The sequence below is a fragment of the Mobula hypostoma genome, chromosome 10, assembly GCF_963921235.1.
Source record: "Mobula hypostoma chromosome 10, sMobHyp1.1, whole genome shotgun sequence".
NCBI classification, from domain to species: domain Eukaryota; kingdom Metazoa; phylum Chordata; class Chondrichthyes; order Myliobatiformes; family Myliobatidae; genus Mobula; species Mobula hypostoma.
The window spans coordinates 3,641,351-3,666,502 of record NC_086106.1 but is presented as its reverse complement, the minus strand read 5'-3'; the positions used below and the strand labels follow the sequence as shown (position 1 = coordinate 3,666,502).

Here is a 25,152-nt window from a genome sequence, read left to right as displayed (position 1 = left end):
AGAGGGATAATAAATCAGTCATGATGGAATCATGGAACAGACTCAATAGTCTCACTGGCCCAATCTGCCCCAGTGTCTTACGGTCTAAATTTCTTTTGCCATTCTTCCACTAACTTTCTCAATGCAAAGTGTCTTGAATCTCTTTGGGTAACACCAAAGTGACAGAGGAGTTACTGGAATAAGTAGCCAAAACACAAAGAGATACAGAGATGGGTAGAGAGAGAGGGTCCTAAAGGTGGGAGTCAAGGTTCATTAACCCATACGGGACACATCCCGTAGCTTTACAGAGAAGGTATTAGAGAAGGATACAGAATATGGGCAAATCAAATCCAAGACAAAGTGACAGAATCCAGCGAAGTAAAACAGGGAGGATGCAGACCAGATCCTAATGGACCTGATCAGCAGTGAAACAAATCTCACAAAGACCCATTAAAGTACTCCAACTTTAAAAAAAAAATTTATTGCAAGATTTACAAGATTAGAAAACTAGAAAAAATGCTTTCAAGAAGGTAAATACTTTATCACAGCATTTAATTCAGTCATAACTTGTACACAGTCTCTGACGTGAGCCGCTGACAAGTCGGCTGGACACCACAGCCGGTACAGGTACAACATCGCGATAGAGGGCACCACCGTGTCCTTACTCAGTCCAGCGATGGCCGCAGTGTACGGCTGTGCACACGTAGTACAGTCTCATGGCGTCCTGCAGGGAGGGAAAGGGTGTATTGGAGACATGCAGCAAACTCTCAATCCTTGTCACGAACCAGTCACAGGTACCACTGAACTTACTTGCACATCATTGGGACATGTATTACATACCGTAACAGGGACCCGTGAGTGTAGCATTTGACAGAGAGTACTCAATGAATGCACTCCTCACACACACAAACATTGCCTTCTCGGTGCCGTAGTGCTAAGTGTACGCCTGTCGACGTCTTCCTTGGTATATTTTCACATAACGGGCCCCAAACTGAGCTGATGCACTTGGGTTGGCTTTACGGTGCCTTTTCCACCATATCCGGCAGAATATTCCATCACTTTAGTAATGGGATGTGTAAATATGACGACACCGGTGCCAAGCTGTATGGGTCCTAATGCCCCTCCCTTGGACAACATCGGTGTCGTGGAGAGGGGAGACTTGCAGCATGGGCAACTGCCGGTCTTCCATACAACCTTGCCCAGGCCTGCGCCCTGGAGAGTGAAGACTTTCCAGGCGCAGATCCATGGTCTCACAAGACTAACGGATGCCTTAAAAAAAAATGTGTAGGTTGTTTGTATACCACATTTAATGTAAACGCTTCTGATTATTTTGTAATATGATTATAACCACATTGTAAGGTGCATCATATTAGCAGGGCCGAGATGGCCTGTTTCCGTGCTGTAATTGTTATATGGTTATATTCTGATTCATGTGTAGTCTTTCAAGGACTCTTCATCTCACGTTCCTGATATTTATTGCTTGTTATTTCTTACCATTATCCTCTTTTTTTCTTTTCGTATTTGCAGCTTGCTGTCTTTTGCACACTGGTCTTTCATTGGTTCTACTGGATTTATTGAGGATGCCCACAGGAAAATGAATCTCAGGGTTGCATATGGTAACATATAGGAACTTTGATAATAAATTTATTTTGAACCATCACGAAGGACTCTCTCCATCTAGGGTATGTCCTCTTCTAAGTTGCTGGTGAACGCAGCAGGCCAGGCAGCATCTCTAGGAAGAGGTACAGTCAACGTTTCAGGCCGAGACCCTTCGTCAGGACTAACTGAAGGAAGAGTTAGTAAGAGATTTGAAAGTGGGAGGGGGAGGGGGAGATCCAAAATGCTAGGAGAAGACAGGAGAGGAAGGGATGGAGCCAAGAGCTGGACAGGTGATTGGCAAAAGGGATATGAAAGGATCACGGGACAGGAGGCCCAGGGAGAAGGAAGAGGGGGAGGGGAGAAGAAAAACCCAGAGGATGGGCAAGGGGTATAGTGAGAAGGACAGAGGGAGAAAAAGGAGGGACAGAAAAAGAATGTGTGTATATAAATAAATGAACGCAGCAGGCCAGGCAGCTGGCGTTCACCAGCAACTTTGATGTGTGTGGCTTGGATTTCCAGCGTCTGCAGATTTCCTCGTGTATGCCCTCTTCTCCTTACTACCATTGGAGTCTGAGGATCCACACTCAGTGTTTTCGGAACAGCTTCTTCCCCTCTGCCCTCAGATTTTGGAATGGTCCATGAACACTACCACACTATTCCTCTTTTGCAATACAGTGGATAAAAGTTAATTGAGGCAGCAGCTGATTTGGGCCAACTCTCAGAGAACAAAAACAAATCAATAAGATAGCCGGGATTCCTTACATTTATTTGGGACACTATGCTGCCTAATTGGGACAGGAGACTGTTACTGAACAGCTTCTAACTAGATTTCAGTCGTGTGTCTGTTAAACACTATACATGCTTAAAGCAAGTAGTTTTTAAACAGCGTCAGTTGTATGTGCTTGTGTTCAAAAAGCAGTGATTTTTGTCACTGATAGCTGGTGAGAAAAATTCAGAACTGTTTTACTCTTCAGTTTCAAGCATTCAGGCTTGGAGATGTCAGAAAGAGCTGGGAGTGAAACTGGAACAATTTCACTACTTCATCAAGTCAGGAACTACGAAGGACTTGAAAGCAAAAACAATCATCTTGAATGTTACCTTCGGTCCCCACTGGGCACTCAGCTCTCACCTGTGGCTGCAGTAGCCGTTGCGTGTGACAGTGGCCACACCTTCGACAGGTGGGCTAAACCAGATGAGGGTAGCTGGCGGCCTCATACCCCGGTGAGATAGGGACATGCCTGTCCTAGCAATGTGAACTTAGCTCCAGCAGACTGGCTGCACATAAGAACATAAGAAACAGGAGCAGGAGTCGGCCATCTGGCCCATCGAACCTGCTCCACCATTCAATAAGATCATGGCTGATCTGGCCATGGACTCATCTCCACCAACCTCCCTTTCCCCCATAAACCTTAATTCCCCTACTATGTAAAAATCTATCCAAGCTCGTCCTAAATGTATTTATTGAGGTAGTCTCCACTGTTCCATTGGGCAAAGAATTCCACAGATTTGCTACTCTTTGGGAAAAGCAGTTCTTCCTCAGAGATTGATAGGTTCTTGATTGAACATGGCATCAAAGGTTACGGGGAGAAGCCGGGAACTGGGGTTGAGAAGGAGGGAAAAAAGGATCAGCCATGTTCTTATTGAATGGCGGAGCAGACTCAATGGGCCAGATGGCCTAATTCTGCTCCTATGTCTCCTGGTCAACTCCGTCCTAAATCTACTCCCCCGAATCTTGAGGCTACGTCCCCTAGTTCTAGTCTCACCTACCAGTATCTTACCTATCCCTTTCATAATTTTTTATGTTTCTACAAGATCTCCTCTCATTCTTCTGAATTCCAGTGAGTACAGTCCCAGGACACTCAATCTCTCCTCATAGTCTAACCCCCTCATCTGTGGAATCAACCTGGTGAACCTCCTCTGCACTTCCTCCAAAGCCGGTATATCCTTCCTCAAGTATGGAGACTAGAACTGCACACAGTACTCCAGGTGCAGCCTCCCAGTACCCTGTACAGTTGCAGCATTACCTCCCTGCTCTTAAATTCAATCCCTCTAGCAGTGAAGGCTAACATCCAATTTGCGTTCTTGATAGCCTGCTGCACCTACAAACCAACCTTTTGTGATTCATGCCTGAGCACTCCCAAGTCCCTCTGCACAACAGCATGCTGCAATCTTTTACCATTTAAATAATAATCTGATCTTTCAGTTTTCCTTCCAAAGTGGCTGACCTCACATTTACCAACATTGTACTCCATCTGCCAGACCCTTGCCCACTTACTTAAACTATCTTCATTGCTCTGCAGACTCTCCGTATCGTCTGCACAATTTGCTTTTCCACTCAATACAGCGTCATTAGCAAACTTAGATGCACTACACAGGGTCCCCTCTTCCAGATTGTTAATGTATATCGTGAACAGTTGTGGGCCCAGCACCGACCCCTGTGGCACACCCCTCACCACTGACTGCCAACCAGAGAAACACCCGTGTATCCCAAATCGCTGCTTTCTATTAGTGAGGTTGATGTTCTGGAGCATGTTGATATTAAGGGAGAGGAGGTGTTGGAGTTGTTAAAATACATTAGGACGGATAAGTCCCCGGGCCCTGATGAAATATTCCCCAGGCTGCTCCACGAGGCGAGGGAAGAGATTGCTGAGCCTCTGGCTAGAATCTTTATGTCCTCGTTGTCTACGGGAATAGTACCGAGGATTGGAGGGAGACGAATGTTGTCCCCTTGTTCAAAAAAGGTAGTAGGGATAGTCCGGGTAATTATAGACCAGTGAGCCTTACATCTGTGGTGGGAAAGCTTTTGGAAAAGATTCTTAGAGATAGGATCTATGGGCATTTACAGAATCATGGTCTGATCAGGGACAGTCAGTATGGCTTTGTGAAGGGCAGATCGTGTCTAACAAGCCCGATAGAGTTCTTTGAGGAGGTGACCAGGGATATAGATGAGGGTAGTGCAGTGGATGTGATCTATATGGATTTTAGTAAGGCATTTGACAAGGTTCCACACAGTAGGCTTATTCAGAAAGTCAGAAGGCATGGGATCCAAGGAAGTTTGGTCAGGTGGATTCAGAATTGGCTTGCCTGCAGAAGGCAGAGGGTCGTGGTGGATAGAGTACATTCCGAGCGTTGTGACTAGCGGTGTCCCACAAGGATCGGTTCTGGGACCCCTACTTTTTGTGATTTTTATTAACAACCTGGATGTGGGGGTAGAAGAGTGGGTTGGCAAGTTTGCTGACGACGCAAAAGTTGGTGGTGTTGTAGGCAGTGTAGAGGATGTTCGAAGATTGCAGAGAGACATTGATAGGTTGCAGAAGTGGGCTGAGAAGTGGCAGATGGAGTTCAACCTAGAGAAGTGTGAGGTGGTACACTTTGGAAGGACAAACTCCAAGGCAGAGTACAAAGTAAATGGCAGGATACTTGGTAGCATGGAGGAGCAGAGGGATCTGGGGGTACATGTCCACAGATCCCTGAAAGTTGCCTCACAGGTAGATGGGGTAGTTAAGAAAGCTTATGGGGTGTTAGGTTTCATAAGTCCAGGGATAAGAGTTTAAGAGTTGCGAGGTAATGATGCAGCTCCATAAAACTCTGGTTAGGCCACACTTCTGGCCGCCTCACTATAGGAAGGATGTGGAAGCACTGGAAAGGGTACAGAGGAGACTTACCAGGATGCTGCCTGGTTTAGAGAGTATGCATTATGATCAGAGATTAAGGGAGCTAGGGCTTTACTCTTTGGAGAGAAGGAGGATGAGAGGAGACATGATAGAGGTGTACAAGATAATAAGAGGAATAGATAGAGTGGATAGCCAGCGCCTCTTCCCCAGGGCACCACTGCTCAATACAAGAGGACATGGCTTTAAGGTAAGGGGTGGGAAGTTCTAGGGGGATACTAGAGGAAGGTTTTTTACTCAGAGAGTGGTTGGTGCGTGGAATACACTGCCTGAGTCAGTGGTGGAGGCAGATACACTAGTGAAATTTAAGAGACTATTAGACAGGTATATGGAGGAATTTAAGGTGGGGGTTTATATGGGAGGCAGGGTTTGAGAGTCAGCATAACAATGTGGGCCGAAGGGCCTGTACTGTGCTGTATTATTCTGTGTTCTATGTTAACCAATCCTCTATACACACTAAAACATCACCCCCCAACTTTGTGCATCCTTATCTTATGGATAAGTCTTTTATGTGGCACCTTATCGAACACCTTCTGGAAATCCAAGTAAATAACGTCCATCTGTTCCCCTCTATCCACTGGGCTCGTTATATCCTCAAAGAATTCCAGTAAGTTTGTCAAACAGGACCTGCCTTTGCTGAATCCATGCTGCGGCTGCCCGATGGATTCATTTCTTTCCAGAAGCCTTGCTATTTCTTCTTTTAAAGAAGAAGGGTGTGTGATCTACAGTGAGGAAGGCGCTTTTGCAACCTCTATGGAGAGTGAAGAGCATGATGAGTCACAGAAGACTTCATGGTCATCCACCACATCTGAGGAAGACCCCAGTTTGTAGCACTGGATCCAGACTCCTGAGGTCGAGAGAGTGGAACTGGCCCAGTGCAGCGGCTTTTCCACTTTAAAAACCTCCCGCACAGGTTTCCTGTCATTGTCAGATGTGACGGCAACCACCAGTATTATTGGTGGTGCTCTAATTTGGTCCGTATCTAAATACATAATCTGTTACTCAGTTAAACAGCAGTTTGCCTTTGTTATACCTTTTTAACTATTTCCATGAAACTTTGGCTAATTAAGGCACCAGCTTAATTGGACCAAAATATACTGGACCCGATATGACCCAATTAACTATAATCCACTGTATTTATACAATAATGTAACTTATAATTATTTATGTCTTGCACTGTATTGCTGCCACAAAGCAATGAATTTCATGACCTATTTTACTGATAATAAAGCTGATTGTAACTCTGCAAACTAGCAAACAGCCTGGACCCCACATCTTAGTGATAAGCATCAGTACTATTTGCTTCAGTCCTCACCAGAATACACTTGACCCCAAGCCACGCAGCACAAGACCACTGTTGGAATTGGTTGTTCTTTATGTTTTTTAAAAAAGGTATTAGTTGAATTAATGAGTTTGTAGCAAGACTAAATTTGTAGTTTCACTAACATATAATTCGTACTTCTCTAACTTTTTATTTTTCACAATTACATTCCACCTACTGGTGGGAAAATATTATGACAGTCACATAACAGTTTATCATCTTTCATTGACTAAGTGTTACACAGGTATAACATTTTTGTCTTCTAACTGGCCCTTGTTTATCTTGGGAATTTACCTGATCTCAGTATAACAGTATCTTTTTCTGCAAAAATCACCATCTTGTCTTTGCTCTCAGTTCTTTTCTTTAGTAACCCTAACCTTGCTGCTTTGTTTAAACTTGCAATGAATGATTGCAAAGCAACGTGTCTTCAACTCATTCTTGGACTGCTGAAAGAACCTGCGGATTGAGAGATCATCAGATCCGACTCTAACTGTTTCACTGGTGTGAGAGTGCCAGAGGAGGGCTGGGCTTTCAAGCAATCTCTATGCACATAGGTAGTCAGTATTACGTCTTCCTCTCCATACAAAATGCTGTTAGAAATATTAGGGTGATGAGGCATAGAGTGGAGAGACAGCACCTTTTACCCAGTGTGGGAACGGCTAATAGATTGGAAGGAAGTATGGAAGTGCTGACAGAATTCTGTCGACTACCTATTCCTCTCCATTGATGCTGCCTGACCTGCTGAGTTCCTCCTGCATCTTGCGGGGCGTTGCTCTGGATTCCCAGCATCTGCAGTCTTACTTGTGTTTAGAGTTAGTGTTCTTTAAACAGAGGGGTGGGTGTGTGGAGCGCACTGTCAGGGGTGGTGGTAGAGGCAAATACACTAGGGACATTCAAAAGACTCTTAGGCAGGCAGATGGATGAAAGAAAAATGGAGGGCAACGTGGAAGGGATGACGCAAGTCGATAAGACTTACTTGCTGCCCGTTACACTGCTGATGTTCAGGGCAGCAGTAAAGGTCCTCCATCATTGTCTGTCCTTGGCCACTCAGATGTAGAAGGATTCTTCATTGCTGTTTCCGTAACAGTTTCGTTTAACCAGCCAGGGCTGTCGGCCCAGAGTTGAACCCTTGAACTCGGAGGACCGGTGGATCACTCTTAGTCTGCCCTCCACCCTTTGACCTGTTTGGCATGGGTGACCCTGCCAAGACCCAAAGCATAAAGCCCCGATTCCAGCCAACATAGGGTCATTGAGGCTCACAAGCCTCCATGTGGTCCTCTTGGAGGAAGACCATAAGACACTGGAGCAGAATTTGGCATTTGGCCCAGTGAGTCTGCTCCGTCATTCCATCATGCTTGATTTATTATTCCTCTCAATCTCATTCTCCTGCCTTCTCCCCATCTCCCTTCATGCCCTGACCCATCAGGAATTTTTCAACCTTTGCCTTAAATATACCCAACAGCCTCCACAGCCACCTGTGGCAACGAGTTCCACAGATTCACCACTCTCTGGCTAAAGAAATTCCTTATATTGGCAATAAAGCACTTCTGATTCTGAATGCAATAATCTGAATACTTGCACTTCCACAACCGGCAAGCAGGAGCTTCACCAATGAAAGAAAATCAGAAACTAAAATATTGACTCCTATTCACAAAAGGATAAAATTCAGACTTATTCCCAACGGAAACGGTGGAAATAAATAATTGTTAAGTTATTAGTTGTATTAAGAATGATATGTATATGGTTTGACTAGATACGACAGCTGCATGATTAAGCTGCGTTGGGACTTGTCATACCTCAGCCCTTGCGCTGTGTGATTGGAAAAATACTGCTTCCTTATGTCCGCACCTGCAAAAGTGAGCAAAACACAGTTTCAGAATTTAATGATTGCACATGACAGAAAGATTAACAGTACTCATTGTGGAATAAAGGAGGCAAAGAATGTAAACTATAGAGCTTCACAGAGGTATAGGAACATCTAGAGAGATATCAGCAACTGCTATGTATTTTGCTTCACAGGAATGTGGCCATTTTGGATGCAGCGCTGCAGCCGGTTTTCACCAGTCATTGCAAAGACAGGACACCCGAGTCTTTTAAAGCGGAGGAGGTGGAGTGTGCTTTATGATTAACTCGCCTTGGTGCACAGTCATGGCGGTTCTGGCCCAGTACTGCTCATCGAGCAATCAAGTGTCATTCATTTTATTTGCCGAGGGTGTTTTCTGCCAAGACCCCGGTGGTGGTGTGCATTCCTTCTGAGGCCATCATCAGGCAGGTACTGGAGGAGCTGAGCACCGTGACCAGCAGTCACGAAACAAATTACTCTGATGCCATTGCGAGAGATTTGAAGAAGTCTCTGAACAACTACCACCAGCTATCACCTGTGGAACCAGGGGCGCCAACAGACTTGACCGCTGTTATAGAAACATCAAAGGCGCTTACCAGCCATCTCACAGCCACACTTTGGGAAGTCTGATCCCCTGGTTGTATTTCTACTCTCAGCAAATAGGCAGAGACTGAAGACCACAGCACCAGTGTTGAGGTGTATGGTCAAAGGAGGCAGAGGAGTGCTTAAAGGACTGCTTTGGGTCAGTGGACTGAACAATATTCAAGGATTCATCTTCGAATCTAAATGACTACGTCACAGTTGTCATGGGCTTCATCAAGACCTGAGTGCATACCTTCGAGAACACACCAGACATACCACAAAAAACAGTGGACGAACTAGCAACACACATCAAAGTTGCTGGTGAACGCAGCAGGCCAGGCAGTATCTCTAGGAAGCGGTACAGTTGACGTTTCGGGCCGAGACCCTTCATCAGGACTAACTGAAGGAAGAGCTAGTAAGAGATTTGAAAGTGGGAGGGGGAGGGGGAGATCTGAAATGATAGGAGAAGACAGGAGGGGGAGGGATGGAGCCAAGAGCTGGATAGGTGATAGGCAAAAGGGATATGAGAGGATCACGGGACAGGAGGCCCAGGAAGAAGGAAAGGAGGGGGGGACCCAGAGGATGGGCAAGGGGTATAGTCACAGGGATAGAGGGAGAAAAAGGAGAGTAGGAGAAAGAATGTGTGTATATAAATACTTAACGGATGGGGTACGAGGGGCAGGTGGGGCATTAGCGGAAGTTTGAGAAGTCAATGTTCATACCATCAGGTTGGAGGATGGATGAAATAGGAGATTCATACTCCATTGAGGGCTAGATCTCAAAAGAAAATCTTGCCTGACAAATCTGTTGGAATTCTTTGAAGAAATAACATTCAGGATAGACAAAGGAGAATCAGTTGATGTGTACTTGGATTTTCAGAAGGCCTTTGACAAGGTGCCACAAAGGACGCTACTTAACAAGTTACGAGCCCACGGTATCACAGGAAAGATTCTAGCATAGATCACGCAGTGGCTGACTGGCAGGAGAATGAGTGTGGGAATGAAGGGAGGCTTTTCTGGTTGGCTGCCAGTGACTAGTGGTGTTAACAAGGGTCTGCACTGGGACCGCTACTTTTCATGTTAGCTGACGGAATTGAAGCCTTTGTTGCAGAGTTTGCAGACGATAGGTGGAGGGGCAGGTAGATTTGAGGAAATAGAGAGGCTACAGAAGGCCTGAGACAGATTAGGAGAATGGGCAAAGAAGCAGCAGATGGGAAGTATGTGATCACTTACTTTGGTAGAAGAAATAAAAGTGTTGACTGTTTTCTAAATGGAGAGAAAACACAAAAACCTGAGGCACAAAGGGACCTGGGAGTCCTTGTGCAGGATGCCCTAAAGATTAATTTACAGGTTGAGTTTGTGGTGAGGAAGGCAAATGCAACATTAGCATTCATTTTAAGAGGACTAGAATATAAAAGCAAGGCTGCAATGTTGAAGCTTTATAAAGCACTGTCGCGGCCTCACTTGGAGTATCATGAGCAATTTTGGGTCCCTTATCTTAGAAAGGATGTGCTGAAACTGGAGAGGGTTCAGAAGAGGTTCATGAAAATGATTCCAGAATTGAATGGCTTGTCATATGAAGAGCATCTGATGGCTCCGGGCCTGTATTCACTAGAATTCAGAAGAATGAGAGATGTTCTCATTGAAACCTATCAAATGGTGAAAGGCCTGGATAGAGTGGATGTGGAGAGGATGTTTCCTCTGGTGAGAAAGTCTAAGACCAGAGGGTACAGACTCAGAATAGAGGGATGTCCTTTTGGAATGGAGATGAGAAGGAATTTCTTAAGTCAGAGAGTGGTGAATCTGTGGAATTCTTTGCCACAGGTAGCTGTGCAGGCCAAGCCCTTATGTATATTTAAGGCAGAGGTTGATAGATTCTTGACTGGTCAAGGCATGAAGGCAGCAGATTGGGGTTGAGCGGAAAATTGGATCGGCCATGATGAAATGGCGGAGAAGACTCGATGGGCCAAATGGCCTAATTCTGCTCCCATATCTTATGGTCTTATCAATGGCATTCAAGTCCAGGTACGAGCTACGGAAAGAATTGCGATTGAAGTTAGAGACAGGATCAGATGCATGTCAGCTGCGAGAGGGTTTGTAAACTATTACCAACAAGGCAAAACCTAACATCATGAATGGCAGTGATGCTTCACCCTCAGGTGAGCTCAGCACACTTTAAAAGGGAGAACAAAACCACACCTGTGCAGTTCCCTGAGGCATCCGGTGACCCTGTGATCTGTCTCAGAGGCCAGTGTCAGAACATCTTTCAAGAGGGTGAAGCCTTGCAAGGTGTCAGGCCCTGATGGTGTATCTGGGTAGAGCACCGAAGCCCTGCGCCAACTGGCTGGTCAAGGACATCGTCAATCTCTTACTGGTGCAGTCAGAGGTTCCCAAAAGGTGACCCATCATACCAGTGCCCAAGAGCAGGGTAAGCTGCCTCAATACCATCACTCAGTGACACTCACATCTACTGTGATGAAGTGCTATGAGATGTTGGTCATGGCTAGAATCAACTCCTGCCTAAGTAAATACAGGCAAATTATAGCAACTCCTGCCGAACCTGCTATAATTTGCCTATTGCTACAACAGGTCTACAGCAGACGTAATCTCACTGGCTCTACACTCGGCCTTGGATCACCTGGACAACAGCAGTACCTACATCAGGCCGCTGTTCACAGATTACAGCTCACTGTTCAACACAAACATACTCTCAGTCCTAATCGACAAACTCCAAAACCTGGGCCTCTGTACCTCCGTCTGCAATTGGATCCTTGACTTCTTCATTGGGAGACCAGAGTCAGTCCAGATAGGAAATGACAACTCTTCTCCATCAACACCAATGCACCTCAAGGATGCTCGCTTAGCTTACTGCTCTACTCTCTCTACAACTATGGCTGCGTGGCAAGACACAGCTCAAATGCCATCTATCCATTTGCTGATGACACAATTGTTGGCAGGATTTCAGGTGGTGACAAGGAGGCAAACAGGAGCAAGACAGATCAGCCAGTTGAGTGATGTCACAACAACCTTGCACTCAACTTCAGTAAGACCAAGGAATTGATTGCGAACTTCAGGAAGGGGAAGTTGAGGGAACACACACCAGTCCCCCTCGAGGGATCAGCAGTGGAAAGCTTGAATAGTTTCTGGAGGGGGTGGGGGGGGGGGTCAACACCTCTGAAGGTCCATCTTGGGCCCAACATATTGATGCAATTTCAAAGGAGTTTGAAGAGAACTGGTATGTCATCAAAGACACTCACAATTTCTACAGATATATTCTAACTGGTTGCATCACCATCTGGATTGGAGGGGCCACTGCACAGGATCGGAAAAAGCTGCAGAAAGTCACAAGCTCAGCCAGATCCATCATGGGCACCAGCCTCCCCAGCACTGAAAACACCTTCAAAAGGCGATTCTTCAAAACGGCACACCCGTCATTAAGGACCCCCATCACTCAGGACGTGCTCTCTTCTTATTGCTACCATCAAGGAGGTGGTAGGCGAGCCTTAAGATAGACACTCAACATTCTAAAAACAGCTTCTTTCCCTTCACCATCAGATTTCTGAATGGACAATGAACCCATGAATACTACCTCGTTTTTTATTACCTCATTTTTTGCACCACTTATTCAGAATCGGGTTTAATATCACCAGCACGTCATAACATTTGTTATTCAGACACACATTCCAAAGAAAATCAGAGATCATACATTTAAGGTGAGAGGCACAAGTTGAGAGGCGATGTCCAGGGCATATTTTTTTTTGCTCTTACAGAGAGTGATGAGTGCCTGGAATAAGCTGCCTGGGGTCATCATGGAGGCAAATACAACAGAGGTGTTTCGATAGGTACATGAAAGTGCAGGAAATAGAAGGATTACTTAAAGATTAGCTATATTTGTCACATGGACATCAAAAGATAGAGTGAAATGCACTCCCACTGTAGACAAAGACAAGACAGGACAGCAAGGCTAGAAGTTGTGGTGAAGTTCTACTTACTTTGGACAAGGATGGTCTTCTGTTCTGGGCAGCGTCGGATCCTGCGCCACGTCTGCTATTATTTGTGTCAGTTCACTGTTTGAAGAAAGGGAGAAATTCATGAACACTGAGGTCCTTTAACATCTGCCGGACGATGCTGAGGATGTTCTACGAGTCTGTGGTGGCCAGTGCTATCATGTTTGCTGTTGTGTGCTGGGGCAGCAGGGTGAGGGCAGCAGACACCAACATAATCAACAAACTCATTCGTAAGGCCAGTGATGTTGTGGGGATGGAACTGGACTCTCTCACGGTGGTGTCTGAAAAGAGGATGCTGTCCAAGTTGCATGCCATCTTGGTCAATGTCTCCCATCCACTACATAATGTACTGGGTGGGCACAGGAGTACATTCAGCCAGAGACTCATCCCACCGAGATGCAACACAGAGCGTCATAGGAAGTCATTCCTGCCTGTGGCCATCAAACTTTACAACTCCTCCCTTGGAGGGTCAGACCTCTGAGCTGATAGGCTGGTCCTGGACTTATTTCATAATTTACTGGCATAACTTACATATTACTATTTAACTATTTATGGTTCTATTACTATTTATAATTTATGGTGCAACTGTAACGAAAACCAATTTCCCCCGGGATCGATACAGTATGACTATGACTATGATTATACGCAGGGCAAGGGGCTTGGATGAAACAAAAGAATTAATACTTGCTGATGTGAAGACTGACAAAGTCAGCAAGTCCAGAGGTAGAAAGCTGGCAGGTGAAAATCCCCAGGTGGCCTTGTGAGTCTGAGAGTCCGGGGCAGGGAGTGGGGGTCAGGAGTCGGGGACGGTGAATCTGTGAGTCTGAGGCAGGGACTGGAGGTTGGTGGCCCGATGACTGCGAGTCTGTGTGCCCGGGGCAGGGACTGGAGGTCAGGAGCCCAATGACCGAGTGTGGCCCAGAGGGGGTCCGGGCTAGGGACTGAAGATCAGAGGCCCAATGACCGCGAGTCTGGGCCATGGACTGGAGGTCTGAGGCCCAAGGCCCAATAATTGCGAGTCTGTGAGCTCGGGAGCCTGATAACTGTGGGTCCAGGGCAGGGAATGGAGGTGGGAGACACGATAACTGCGAGTCCAGGGCTAAGGCCTGGAGGCGGCCTATTCTGGGGACTGAAGCCTGTCTGTGTTCGTGGGAGGGTGGGAAAGGGGTTTGTTTTGCTGCTGTTGTTGTTGCTTGTGCTGTTCTGCTGAGCATCGTGGGTACATTATGTTGGCGCCAGAACGTGTGGCAACGCTTGTGGACTTGATCCCATCACATCCCAGGTTCTGTTGGTTGTTAACGCAAACACCACACTTCACTCAATGTTTTTATGGACGCATGATAAATAAATCTGAATCTGAAACGAGTACTGGCAACAGACATTCGGCATGGCTGATCACAAAATCAATAATTAACATTAAAAACAGCATCTACTGAACCATTCTTTCCCCACTGCTACTGATCATCTGAAGCAACCACTTGTTTCATGCTGTTTGCAGTGGTGCTGCCACATTCATTCTGCTTCTCTCTGTTAGCATTTCTTCCCGTTGTTGAGCGCTACAGCAGAGAAACAGGCCCTTTGGCCCATCTAGTCTGTGCTGAACTGCTACTCTGCTTAGTTCTATGAATGTGCACTGGGACCATAACCCTCTGAACCCCTCCCATCCATGTACTGATGCAGACTTCTCTTAAACGATGAAATTGAATCCTCATCCACCACGTCGGCTGGCAACTCGTTCCACACTCTCACCATCCTCTGAGTTCCCCTGAAATATTTCACTTTTCATCCTTAACCCATGTCCCCTAGTTTTAGTCTCACCCAACCGGAGTGGAAAAATCCTGCTTGTAATTACTCTACCTTTACCCCTCACAATTTTGCAAACCCTTATCAAATCTCCCCTCATTCTCCTACGCTCCAGGGGATAAAGTCCTAACCTATTCAACCCCTCCCCACAACTCAAGTTCTGTAAATTTTCTCTGCACTCTTCCAGTCTTATTGATACATAATCAATAATCAGAACTGCACACAACACTCCAAATTTCACCACACTAATATTTTAAACAACTTCAGCATAAAATCTCAATTCCTGGACTCATTACTTTGAATTAGGAAGGTCAATGTGGCGAGATGGAGATACGTCTCTACCAAAGGAGGTGTAAGGTGCTCCCTCCCTCCGCTAGCCAGCAGGTCACCCTCGGGCAAGGTGTAGCACCTGCTTAGCGCCCCCCCCCCCACCCCGGATCAGGGTCACGTGAACCCATGGGGTCAGGTGGTGCTGCCACGGTAACAGCGAGTTCAGAGTTCAATCCCAGCATCCTCAGAAATGGGTCTAAAACAACTGCAATATATATGAGCAGCCGGTGCATATCACAAGTCCTGGTCATGCGACCACTGACGCCAGGCAGACAAACTCTGAAGAGGATTGATAATAACTGGGGTAACCCATCTTATAAAGACACTGCCCAGAAGGCGGCAATGGCAAACCACTTCTGTAGAAAAATTTGCAGAACAATCATGATGATGGAGAGACCATGATCACCCACGTCATACGACATGTCTCGCAATGAACAAGTGTACTAAGAGCTTAATGTCCATATCTACCTTTGTATTTGCACTCAGGCTGCACTGAATCTCTGCACCATCCCATTTTGTGCTCATCGCTGTAATTATTAGTACCATGCCAACTGTTTACTGTGCACATTGCACAAGGAATTTCATTTCTCCCTGGTGCATATGGCCAGCCACAGTAGCGTAGCAGATAGCTGAGAGTTCAATTCTGTACATTCTCCCGAGAACGGGTGGGTTTCTACCTTCAGTCCAAAACGTACCAGTTAGTACAGTGGCATTCAAAAGTTTGGGCAACCCGGTCAAAATTTCTGTTACTGTGAATAGCTGAGCGAGTAGAAAATGAACTGATTTCCAAAAGGCATAAAGTTAAAGATGACACATTTCTTTAATATTTTAAACAATAATTTTTTTTTATTTCCATCTTTTACAGTTTCAAAATAACAAAAAAGGAAAAGGGCCCGAAGCAAAAGTTTGGGCACCCTGCATGGTCAGTACTTAGTAACACCCCGTTTGGCAAGTATCACAGCTTGTAAACGCTTTCTGTAGCCAGCTAAGAGCCTTTCAGTTCATGTTTGGGCCAAAAAGTTCTATTCAAAAGGTTCAAAGGAAGATCTAAACAAGCCTGATGCATTTTGGAAACAAGTTCTGTGGACTGATGAAGTTAAAGTAGAACTTTTTGGCCGCAATGAGCAAAGGTATGTTTGGAGAAAAAAGGGTGCAGAATTTCATGAAAAGAGCCCCTCTCCAACTGTTAAGCACGGGGGTGGATCGATCATGCTTTGGGCTTGTGTTGCAGCCAGTGGCACGTGGAACATTTACTGGTAGAGGGAAGAATGAACTCAATTAAATACCAGCAATCTCAGGAAGCAAACATCACACGATCTGTAAAAAAGCCGAAGATGGCTTCTGCAACAGGCGAATGATCCTAAACACACCTCAAAATCCACAATGGACTACCTCAAGAGGTGCAAGCTGAAGGTTTTGCCATGGCCCTCACAGTCCCCCGACCTAAACATCATCGAGAATCTGTGGATAGACCTCAAAAGAGCAGAGTGTTTACAAGCTGTGATACTTGCCAAAGGGAGTGTTACTAAGTACTGACCATGCAGGGTGCCCAAACTTCTGCTTCGGGTCCTTTTCCTTTTTTGTTATTTTTAAACTGTAAAAGATGGAAGTAAAAAAAAGTTTTCTTGCTTAAAATATTAAAGAAATGTGTCATCTTTAACTTTATGCCTTTTGGAAATCAGTTCATCTTTTACTCGCTTAGCTATTCACAGTAACAGAAATTTTGACCAGGGGTGCCCAAACTTTTGCATACCACTGTAGGTTAGTGGGTCACTGTAAATTGTCCTGTGACTAGTTTAGGATTTATTTATTTAGAGATACAGCTTGGAGCCGGCCCTCCTGGCACTTCGAGTCACACCGCTCAGCAATCCCCCAACTTAATCCTAGACCAACCACAGGACAATTTACAACGACCAATTAACCTATCAACCAGCATGCCTTTGGAGCCCCGGAGGAAATGCAGGCAGTCATTGGGAGAACATACAAACTCCCTGCAGGCAGTGGTGGGATAAATTGGGTTCGTCGGGGGTTGCTGGGCAGTGCGACTCAAAGGGCCGTGCTCTACCTCTGAATAAACATGACAATAAATAAACCTGAAATCCTGTATGTTAACTTAGCTCTCCGGTGCCCCCTTGTGACAAAACTCAGCACCTTTCTGTCCTCAAGCTGCATTTAAAGGGTTTGTCAGAAACAAAAGTCAAAATGCTGGAGGTACTCAGCAGGTCAGGCAGCATCTATGGAAAGTCGATGTTTCAGGCCGAGATCCTACATCAGGCCAGGAAAAGAATAGGGAAGACACCAGAATAACAAGGTGGGAGGAGGGGAAGGTGAACAGCTGGAAGGTGATGGGTGAAGCCAGGTGGGTGGGAAAGGTCGAGGGCTGGTGAGGAAGGAATCTGACAGGAGAGGAGAGTGGGCCATAGGAGAAAGGGAAGGAGGAGGGGAACCAGGTGGAGGTGGTAGGCGGGTAAGAAGAGGTAAGAGGCCAGAGTGGGGAATAAAAGGAGGGGAAGGGAAGGGAAGGGAAAAACGTTTTTTTAAACCAGAAGGAAAAATCAATATTCATACCATCAGGGTTGCAGGCTACCCAGACAAAATACAAGTTGTTGCTCAATATAAGGATGTGTCAGAATCAGGCTTATTATCAGTCTGTGATAATCTGCTTTGTGACAGCAGTAAAGTGCCAAAATATAAAATTACTGTAAATTTCTACAGATGTACTGAGGAGTGCATTCTAACAGGCTGCACCACCGGGGGGGTTACTGCACAGGTTCAAAATAAGCTGCAGGAAGTTGTAAACTCAGTCAGCTCCATCATGGGCACTGGCCCCTGTAATATCCAGGACGTCTTCAAGGAACAACGCCTCAAAAGGGCAGCGTCCATCATTAAAGAACCCTGTCACCCAGGACATGCCCTCTTCTCATTGCTACCATCCGGGAGGAGGTACAGGAGCCTGAAGGCACACACTCAACGATTCAGGAACAGCTTCTTCCCCTCTGCCATCAGATTTCTGAATGGACATTGAACCCATGAACACTACCTCAATACTTTTGTTATTTCTATTTTTGCACTACTTATTTAATTATTTTATATATACTTATTACTGTAATTCACAGATTTTACTACAATGTACTCTTGTCACATAACAACAAAATTCACAACATATGCCAGTGATATTAAACCTGATTCTGATTACAGAATAAATAGAGCAATGAAAAAATGATGCAGTGCAAGTAAGCCAACAGCCTCTGCTGGTGTGGCCAAGTAATTTTTAATATGAGGATATTGCTCCTAATTAATGGAATGCTGGAAATGCACTAATTATTAGGTGACAGCAACGAGCACACACTTGACCACTCCTTTTCAGCTGATGGAGGAAGCAGAAAACCTCCGGATATTTGGACACGTACCGTTGTCTAGTGAATCAGAAACCAGCCATTCATCACGTTGAGCTGCAGACTGATAAATGCACAACTTCTGTCCTGACCTTGCACGAGCCAGTAATCAGACTAAAGCCTGGTTTATACCTCTGCGTCAATGTGTCACCGCAAACCCTACGCAAAGCCGACGCGGGAGCCTACGCGAGAGCTTGTGTTGCCGCGACGTGCACCTCTCCCAAAATGTAACCGCGTGTCACGGCAACGCAGACCGTAAGAACTGTGATTGGTCCGCATATCCTCCTACGCTGCAATAGCTTCCCACTGGGCGACTGAAGGGCAGGGAAGGAACTCTGGCTGCAATGCTTTCCATAAAGCTTTACATACCTCCGAAATTATGGAGGACACATTTTGTTTTTACGAAAAAAGAAACTCGCGTCTTGTTTACCCCGAGAAAGACTACCATGACCATGAAGCCTTGCACGGGCAGGTGTGTGCGCACGTGTGACGTGCACGAATTGCAGCGCGGTGCAGACACACCAACACACAAGTATAAATGCTCACAACGCGCGTAAGTCACTGGCGCAGGTTACGGTGTCCAGTTCACGCAGAAGTATAAATCAGGCTTTAACCCGACAACCTCCAGCATCAGAGGTTCGGAAACGCAGTACAATTCAGAAGGACACTGTACAGTCTCTTTGAGGGACGCCTACCCTGACAAAATTTACATCTTCTCTTTGACAGGAGTTCAGGGAGAGTCTCTCCCACTGCTCCCACTCGGTGAGCTCCGCTGCTCCCCAACTCTTCGAGCAAGGAACTGATTATGGAGTTCAGGACGGGCAAGTCGAGAGGACACGAACCAGCCCTCAGCGAGCAGGGGTTCCCAATCTGGGGACCACAGACCTCTCAATTAACGGTAGAGGTCCATGGCATTAAAATCCCTATCATAGAGGGATCAGAAGTGGAAAGGGTGAACAGTTGTCAACATCTCTAAAAATCTATCCTAGGCCCAACACATTGATGTAGTTATAAAGAAGGCACAACAGCAGTTAAATTTCATTCAGAGTGTAAGGAGATTTGGTGAGTCAGCGAAGACACTTGCAAATTTCTACAGATAAACTGTGGAGAGCATTCTAACTGGTTGCATCACCGTCTGGTATGGGGGGAAGAGGGTCACTGCACAGGATCGAAATAAGCTGCAGAAAGTCAGACCATCACGGGCACCAACCTCCCCGGCATCTCTAAGGAGCGATGCCTCAAAAAGGCGGCAACCATCCTGAAGGACCGACCCCCCCCCCCCCGGGGTCACTCAGTACATGCTGTCATCTCATTGCAACCAGACAGGGGGTACAGGAGCCTGAAGACACACACTCAACGACTCAGGAACAGCTTCTTCCCCTCTGCCATCCCATTTCTGAACGGACAATAAACCCATGAATAGTTCCTCGGTATTTTCCCCTCTCTTTGTGCAACTTATTCAACGGATTTTTCATACACTTATTGTAAATTATGTATCTTCCCCACTGTTCCCATCTGCCCCCCCCACCTTCAACCACTCTCCCTTCATTCCATGCTCCAATTTCCTCGCCTATGTGATCCCATCATCACCTTCAGCCAGCCTACCTCACTGTTCCCACACTCCCCTCCCCGATCTGCCTATCACCCACCCTTCCTCAGCTGGATCTGACCTACTGCTTGCCAGCCCTGGCTCCGAACCCTTCCTTCCACTGCTTTGTGCCTGCTACCTCCCCTCCATCATTCAGACCCAATGAAGGGTTTCAATCTGAAATGCCAACCGTCCGCCTCCCCCCATGCATGCTGCCTGACCTACTGAGTTCCTTCAGTAGATTGTGTGTTGCTCCAGATTCCAGAATTTGCAGTCTATTGTCCTTCCAAGAAACCATAAGCACTCAATGTCAGCAAGACCAAGATGCTGACTATAGAATTCAGGAGAGGGAGGCCAGAGGTCCGTGAACCAGTACTCAGAGGATCAGAGGTGGGGAGGGTCAGCAACTTTAAATTCCTGGGTGTTACTACCTCAGTGAACCTGTCCTGGGCCCAGCACGTAAATGCAATTGCGAAGAAAGCACGGCAGCATCTCTACCTCCTGAGGAAACTGTGGAGATTCGGCACGACACCTAAAACCTTGACAAACTTCTGTGGATGTGTAGTGGAGAGTATATTGACTGGCTGCATCACAGCCTGGAATTGGAAAACCAATACCTTTGAATGGAGAATCTTACAAAAGGTAGCAGATTTGGCCCAGTGCATCACTGGTAAAGCCCTTTAACACCACTGAGAACATCTACATGAAACACTCACAGGAAAACAGAATCCATCAGAGATCACCACCACCCACGTCATGCTGTTTTCTCACTGCTGTCATCAGGTAGAAGGTACAAGAGCCTCAGGACCCACACCACCAGGTTCAAGACTAGTTACTACCCCTCAGCCATCAGGGTCTTGTGTAAACTCACTTGCCCATCCATTGAGATGTTCCTACAACCAATGATCTCACTTTAAGGACTGTTTATCTCATGTTCTCTTATTTATTGCTATCTGGTTTTGCATTTGCAGAATTTGTTGCCTTTGCACTCTGGTTGATCTTTCATTGATCCTGTTTGCAGTTACTATTCTACAGATTATGCCTGCGGGGAAATGAATCTCAGCAGCTACGTGTATGCATTTTGACAATAAAATTGACTTTGAACTTAAATCACAATGATGCACAGCTTAAACCAACACACAACAGACGAGCTCGAGCTTTACTTACTCAACTTCGTGCGTGATCTTATTGACGTAGATACAGCTGTTATCAGCCTCCTGTTGGTAGTCACAGTTTCGACACTGTAGATAAGATACAAATCATTTGACATCTCGTCCGCCCATTTCAATTCCCCTACCCATTCCCATTCCGACATGTCGGTCCACGGGCTCCTCTACCACTACGATGAAGCCACTCTCAGGGTGGAGGAGCAACACCTCATATTCTGTCTGGGTCGCCTCCAACCTGATGGCACGAGCATCCAGTAATTGCCCCCTCCCCCTCACCATTCTCCATTCCTGTTTCCTTCTTTCATCATATCTCCTTACCTGCCATAACCTCCTTCTGGTGCTCCTCCCCCTGCTCTTTCTTCAATGGTCTTCTAACCTCTCCTATCAGATTCCCCCTCCTCTAGACCTGTATCTCTTTCACCAATTGAGTTCCCAGCTCTTTGCTTCACCCCGCCTCCTCCGCCAGTTTCACCTGCCACCTTCTACTTCCTCCTACCACCCCCCACCTTCTTACTCTGACCTCATCCTTTTTTCCAGTCCTGAGGAGGGGCCTTGGCCTGAAACATAAACCGTATACTCATTTCCATTGATGCTGGCCTGCTGAGCTCCTCCAGCATTTAGTGGGTGTTGCTCGGATTTCCAGCATCTGCAGGTTTTCTCTGTGTTTATAACTCATTTGCGCAACATGAAATCCTCAGCTTTTTTTGGAGTTGCAAAGCACGGATGGATTGGGAGGTTCACGTGCATCAAACCTCTTCAGCAGGCGTCTCCATTTGCATACTGATGGGGGAGCCCCCTTTCAAGCAGCATGGCAGTGTAGTTGGTCATACAGTGTTGTCACACAGCCAGCAAGCCAGGCTCAATTCCCACCGTGTCTGTAAGGAGATCGCACATTCTCCCCTTGTGGGTCAACCCAGGGATGTGCAGGCTAGTTGATCACTGGGCAATAAATTTGCTGACGATATTGGCAGAGTCTCAGATGGCGATGAGAGGATGTACAGGAGCGAGATACACCAGTTAGCTGAGTGGTGTCACAGCAACAACTTTGTGCTCAGCATCTGTAAGACCGAAGAACTGATTGCGAACTTCAAAAGGGTAAGACGAGGAAACCCACACCAGTCCTCATGGGGGGGGGGGGGTCAGAAGTGAAGAGTGTGAGCAATTTCAATTTACTGGGTGTCAACATCTCTGAGGATCTAACCTGGTCCTAACATATCGATACAGCTTCAAAGAGGCATGATGGCAGCTATATTTCATTAGGAGTTTGAGCAGATTTTGTACGTCACCTAAACACTTGCAAATTTCTACAGATGTACCATGGAGAACATTCTAACTGGCTGCATCACTGTCTGGTATTCGGTGGGGGTGGGGAAGGGGCTACTGCACAGTTTCAAAATAAGCTGCAAAGAGTTAAGCATTTAATCAGCTCCATCCTGGGCACTAGGCTCCGTAGTACCCAGGACATCTTCAGGAAGCGATGCCTCAAAAAGGTGGTGTCCATCATTAAGGACCCCCATCACCCAGGATTTGCCTTGTTCTCAGGGAGGAGGTACAGGAGCCTGAAGACGCACACTCAGTGATTCAGGAACAGCTTCTTCCCCTCTGCCATCCGATTTCTGAATGAACATTGAACCCATGAACACTGCCTCACTACTTTTTTAATATCTATTTTTGCACTACTTATTTAATATATAAAATATAATTCAGCTTTTCTACTATTTTGTATTGCATTAAGTTAACAAATTTGATATTAAACCTGATTCTGATGGGGGGCTCGTTGGGGCAGTAGAGTTTACATAAGTTCTGAGAGGACAAACTTTGTACCGTTTCTGAAATTTTTGAGGAGTGGATTACTAATTGCGTAAGGGTGAATTTCCAGCTAAAATTGCGGTGACATGGGGCAGGGATCACTTGAACATTTTATAGAAAAGTGCCCGTCACACAGCTGGCCCGGGCACTTCAATTCATGACACAGACACGCTTTGCAGAAACATATTCTGTTGATATGTAGTGTGGAATGACTGCGTGGAAGGCGAGAATGCTGACTTAAATCCAGCCGAGAACTTGGCAACGGAGTCTGAAGTAAGATGCTGCCAAGAGGATTACCAGGATCTCACCAACCCCACCCAGTTGTGACATTTTATACAAAGAGCCAAAGCATCCCACAATCTCTTTGACCCACTACCACTGGGAAGGAGGTTCAAGAGCATCAGGACTAGGACTGCCAGACTGGGTAACAGCTTCTTCCCTCGGGCTGTGAGAGTACCCTGCTGCCACCGAGGCCTTGTCACAAGGATAGTGAGCTGTTTACTGTCACACCGCAGCGTGTTTCACGAGGAGAAACGCTGTTCCGTGTGGTTTTATATATCCACAGTCAGATGACAATAAACTTCAACTTGGTCCCATGATTTATCTGCAGCTTAATGTGAAAAAGACTAAGGAGCTGGTGGTGGACCTGAGGAGAGCTAAGGTACCGGTGACCCTTGTTTCCATCCAGGGGGTCAGTGTGGACATGGTGGAGGATTACAAACACCTGGGGATACAAATTGACAATAAACTGGACTGGCCAAAGAACACTGAGGCTGTCTACAAGAAGGGTCAGAGCCGTCTCTATTTCCTGAGGAGACTGAGGTCCTTTAACATCTGCCGGACGATGCTGAGGATGTTCTACGAGTCTGTGGTGGGCAGTGCAATCATGCTTGCTGTTGTGTGCTGGGGCAGCAGGCTGAGGGTAGCAGACACAAACAGAATCAACAAACTCATTAGTAAGGCCAGTGATGTTGTGGGGATGGAACTGGACTCTCTTACGGTGGTGTCTGAAAAGAGGATGCTGTCTAAGTTGCATGCCATCCTGGACAATGTCTCCCATCCACCACATAATGTACTGGTTGGGCACAGGAGTACATTCAGCCAGAGACTCATTCCACCGAGATGCAACACAGAGCGTCATAGGAAGTCATTCCTGCCTGTGGCCATCAAACTTTACAACTCCTCCCTTGGAGGGTCAGACACCCTGAGCCAATAGGCTGGTCCTGGACATTTCATAATTTACTGGCATAATTTACATATTACTATTTAACTATTTATGGTTCTATTACTATTTATTATTTATGGTGCAACTGTAACGAAAACCAATTTCCCCCGGGATCAATAAAGTATGACTATGACTATGATGTCAGTATGACAGAGAGACATCCCTAACCCCATTCGACATTCATGCTCGAACTCACCGCATAAAGCAGGATTCTGTTCTCTTTGTCCTCTTTCGGGTACAACATGTTATTGCTAAAACAAGAGAACAAAAAAAGGGTCATCGTTAATTATTGATCAGAAAATGCCCCAAGGGTCACAGGACCCGTCCACCCCATCCTTCCGCCCCGCTCTCTCCTGCACACACAACCCCATCATTCCGCACACACCCACTTCCTCACCCCAGGTCCCCACGCCTTTCCGACCAGCCCCGGCCACACTCACCATTCCTGACAGAACCGGATCCCCACGAACCCGGGGCCACCGTGGCCCGCTTCGAAATCCATGGCTGCCGCCATGGGCGCATGCGCAGCACGGCCCACTCCCGCCGGCTACGGGTGCCGGGCGGAGCAGGCGAACGCGACGCGAACCCCGCCCGGGACTCGCTGCAAAACCGACCTGTGACTCACGGCTGGCAAGAGTCAAAGCCCAGTCACACAAGGAAGCTGGAAATTTCACAGCAAAGCTGTCATCAAAGTACCTATATATTCCCAGATGCTGCATTGGGATTAATGTTATTTCAGATAAAGTCGAAATATACCAACATTTTATGAAAAGTTATACATAAACAAGTACTGACAAGCTAACACACCAAAGATTGTGCGAGGGCAGCCCTC

General features: G+C 46.4%; 1 protein-coding gene across 1 annotated transcript; it reads right to left on the bottom strand.

The window, feature by feature from the left end:
* Nucleotides 1-514: 514 nt before the first annotated feature.
* polr2i (RNA polymerase II subunit I) lies at nt 515-24,867 on the bottom strand. Its single transcript, XM_063059906.1, has 6 exons — nt 24,761-24,867; nt 24,517-24,571; nt 21,285-21,358; nt 12,987-13,061; nt 8,367-8,418; nt 515-703 (listed from the first exon to the last, which is right to left on the bottom strand). The coding sequence occupies exons 1-6, from the start codon at nt 24,832-24,834 to the stop codon at nt 641-643; spliced, it is 393 nt and encodes a 130-aa protein (XP_062915976.1). The 5' UTR covers nt 24,835-24,867; the 3' UTR covers nt 515-640.
* Nucleotides 24,868-25,152: the final 285 nt, after the last annotated feature.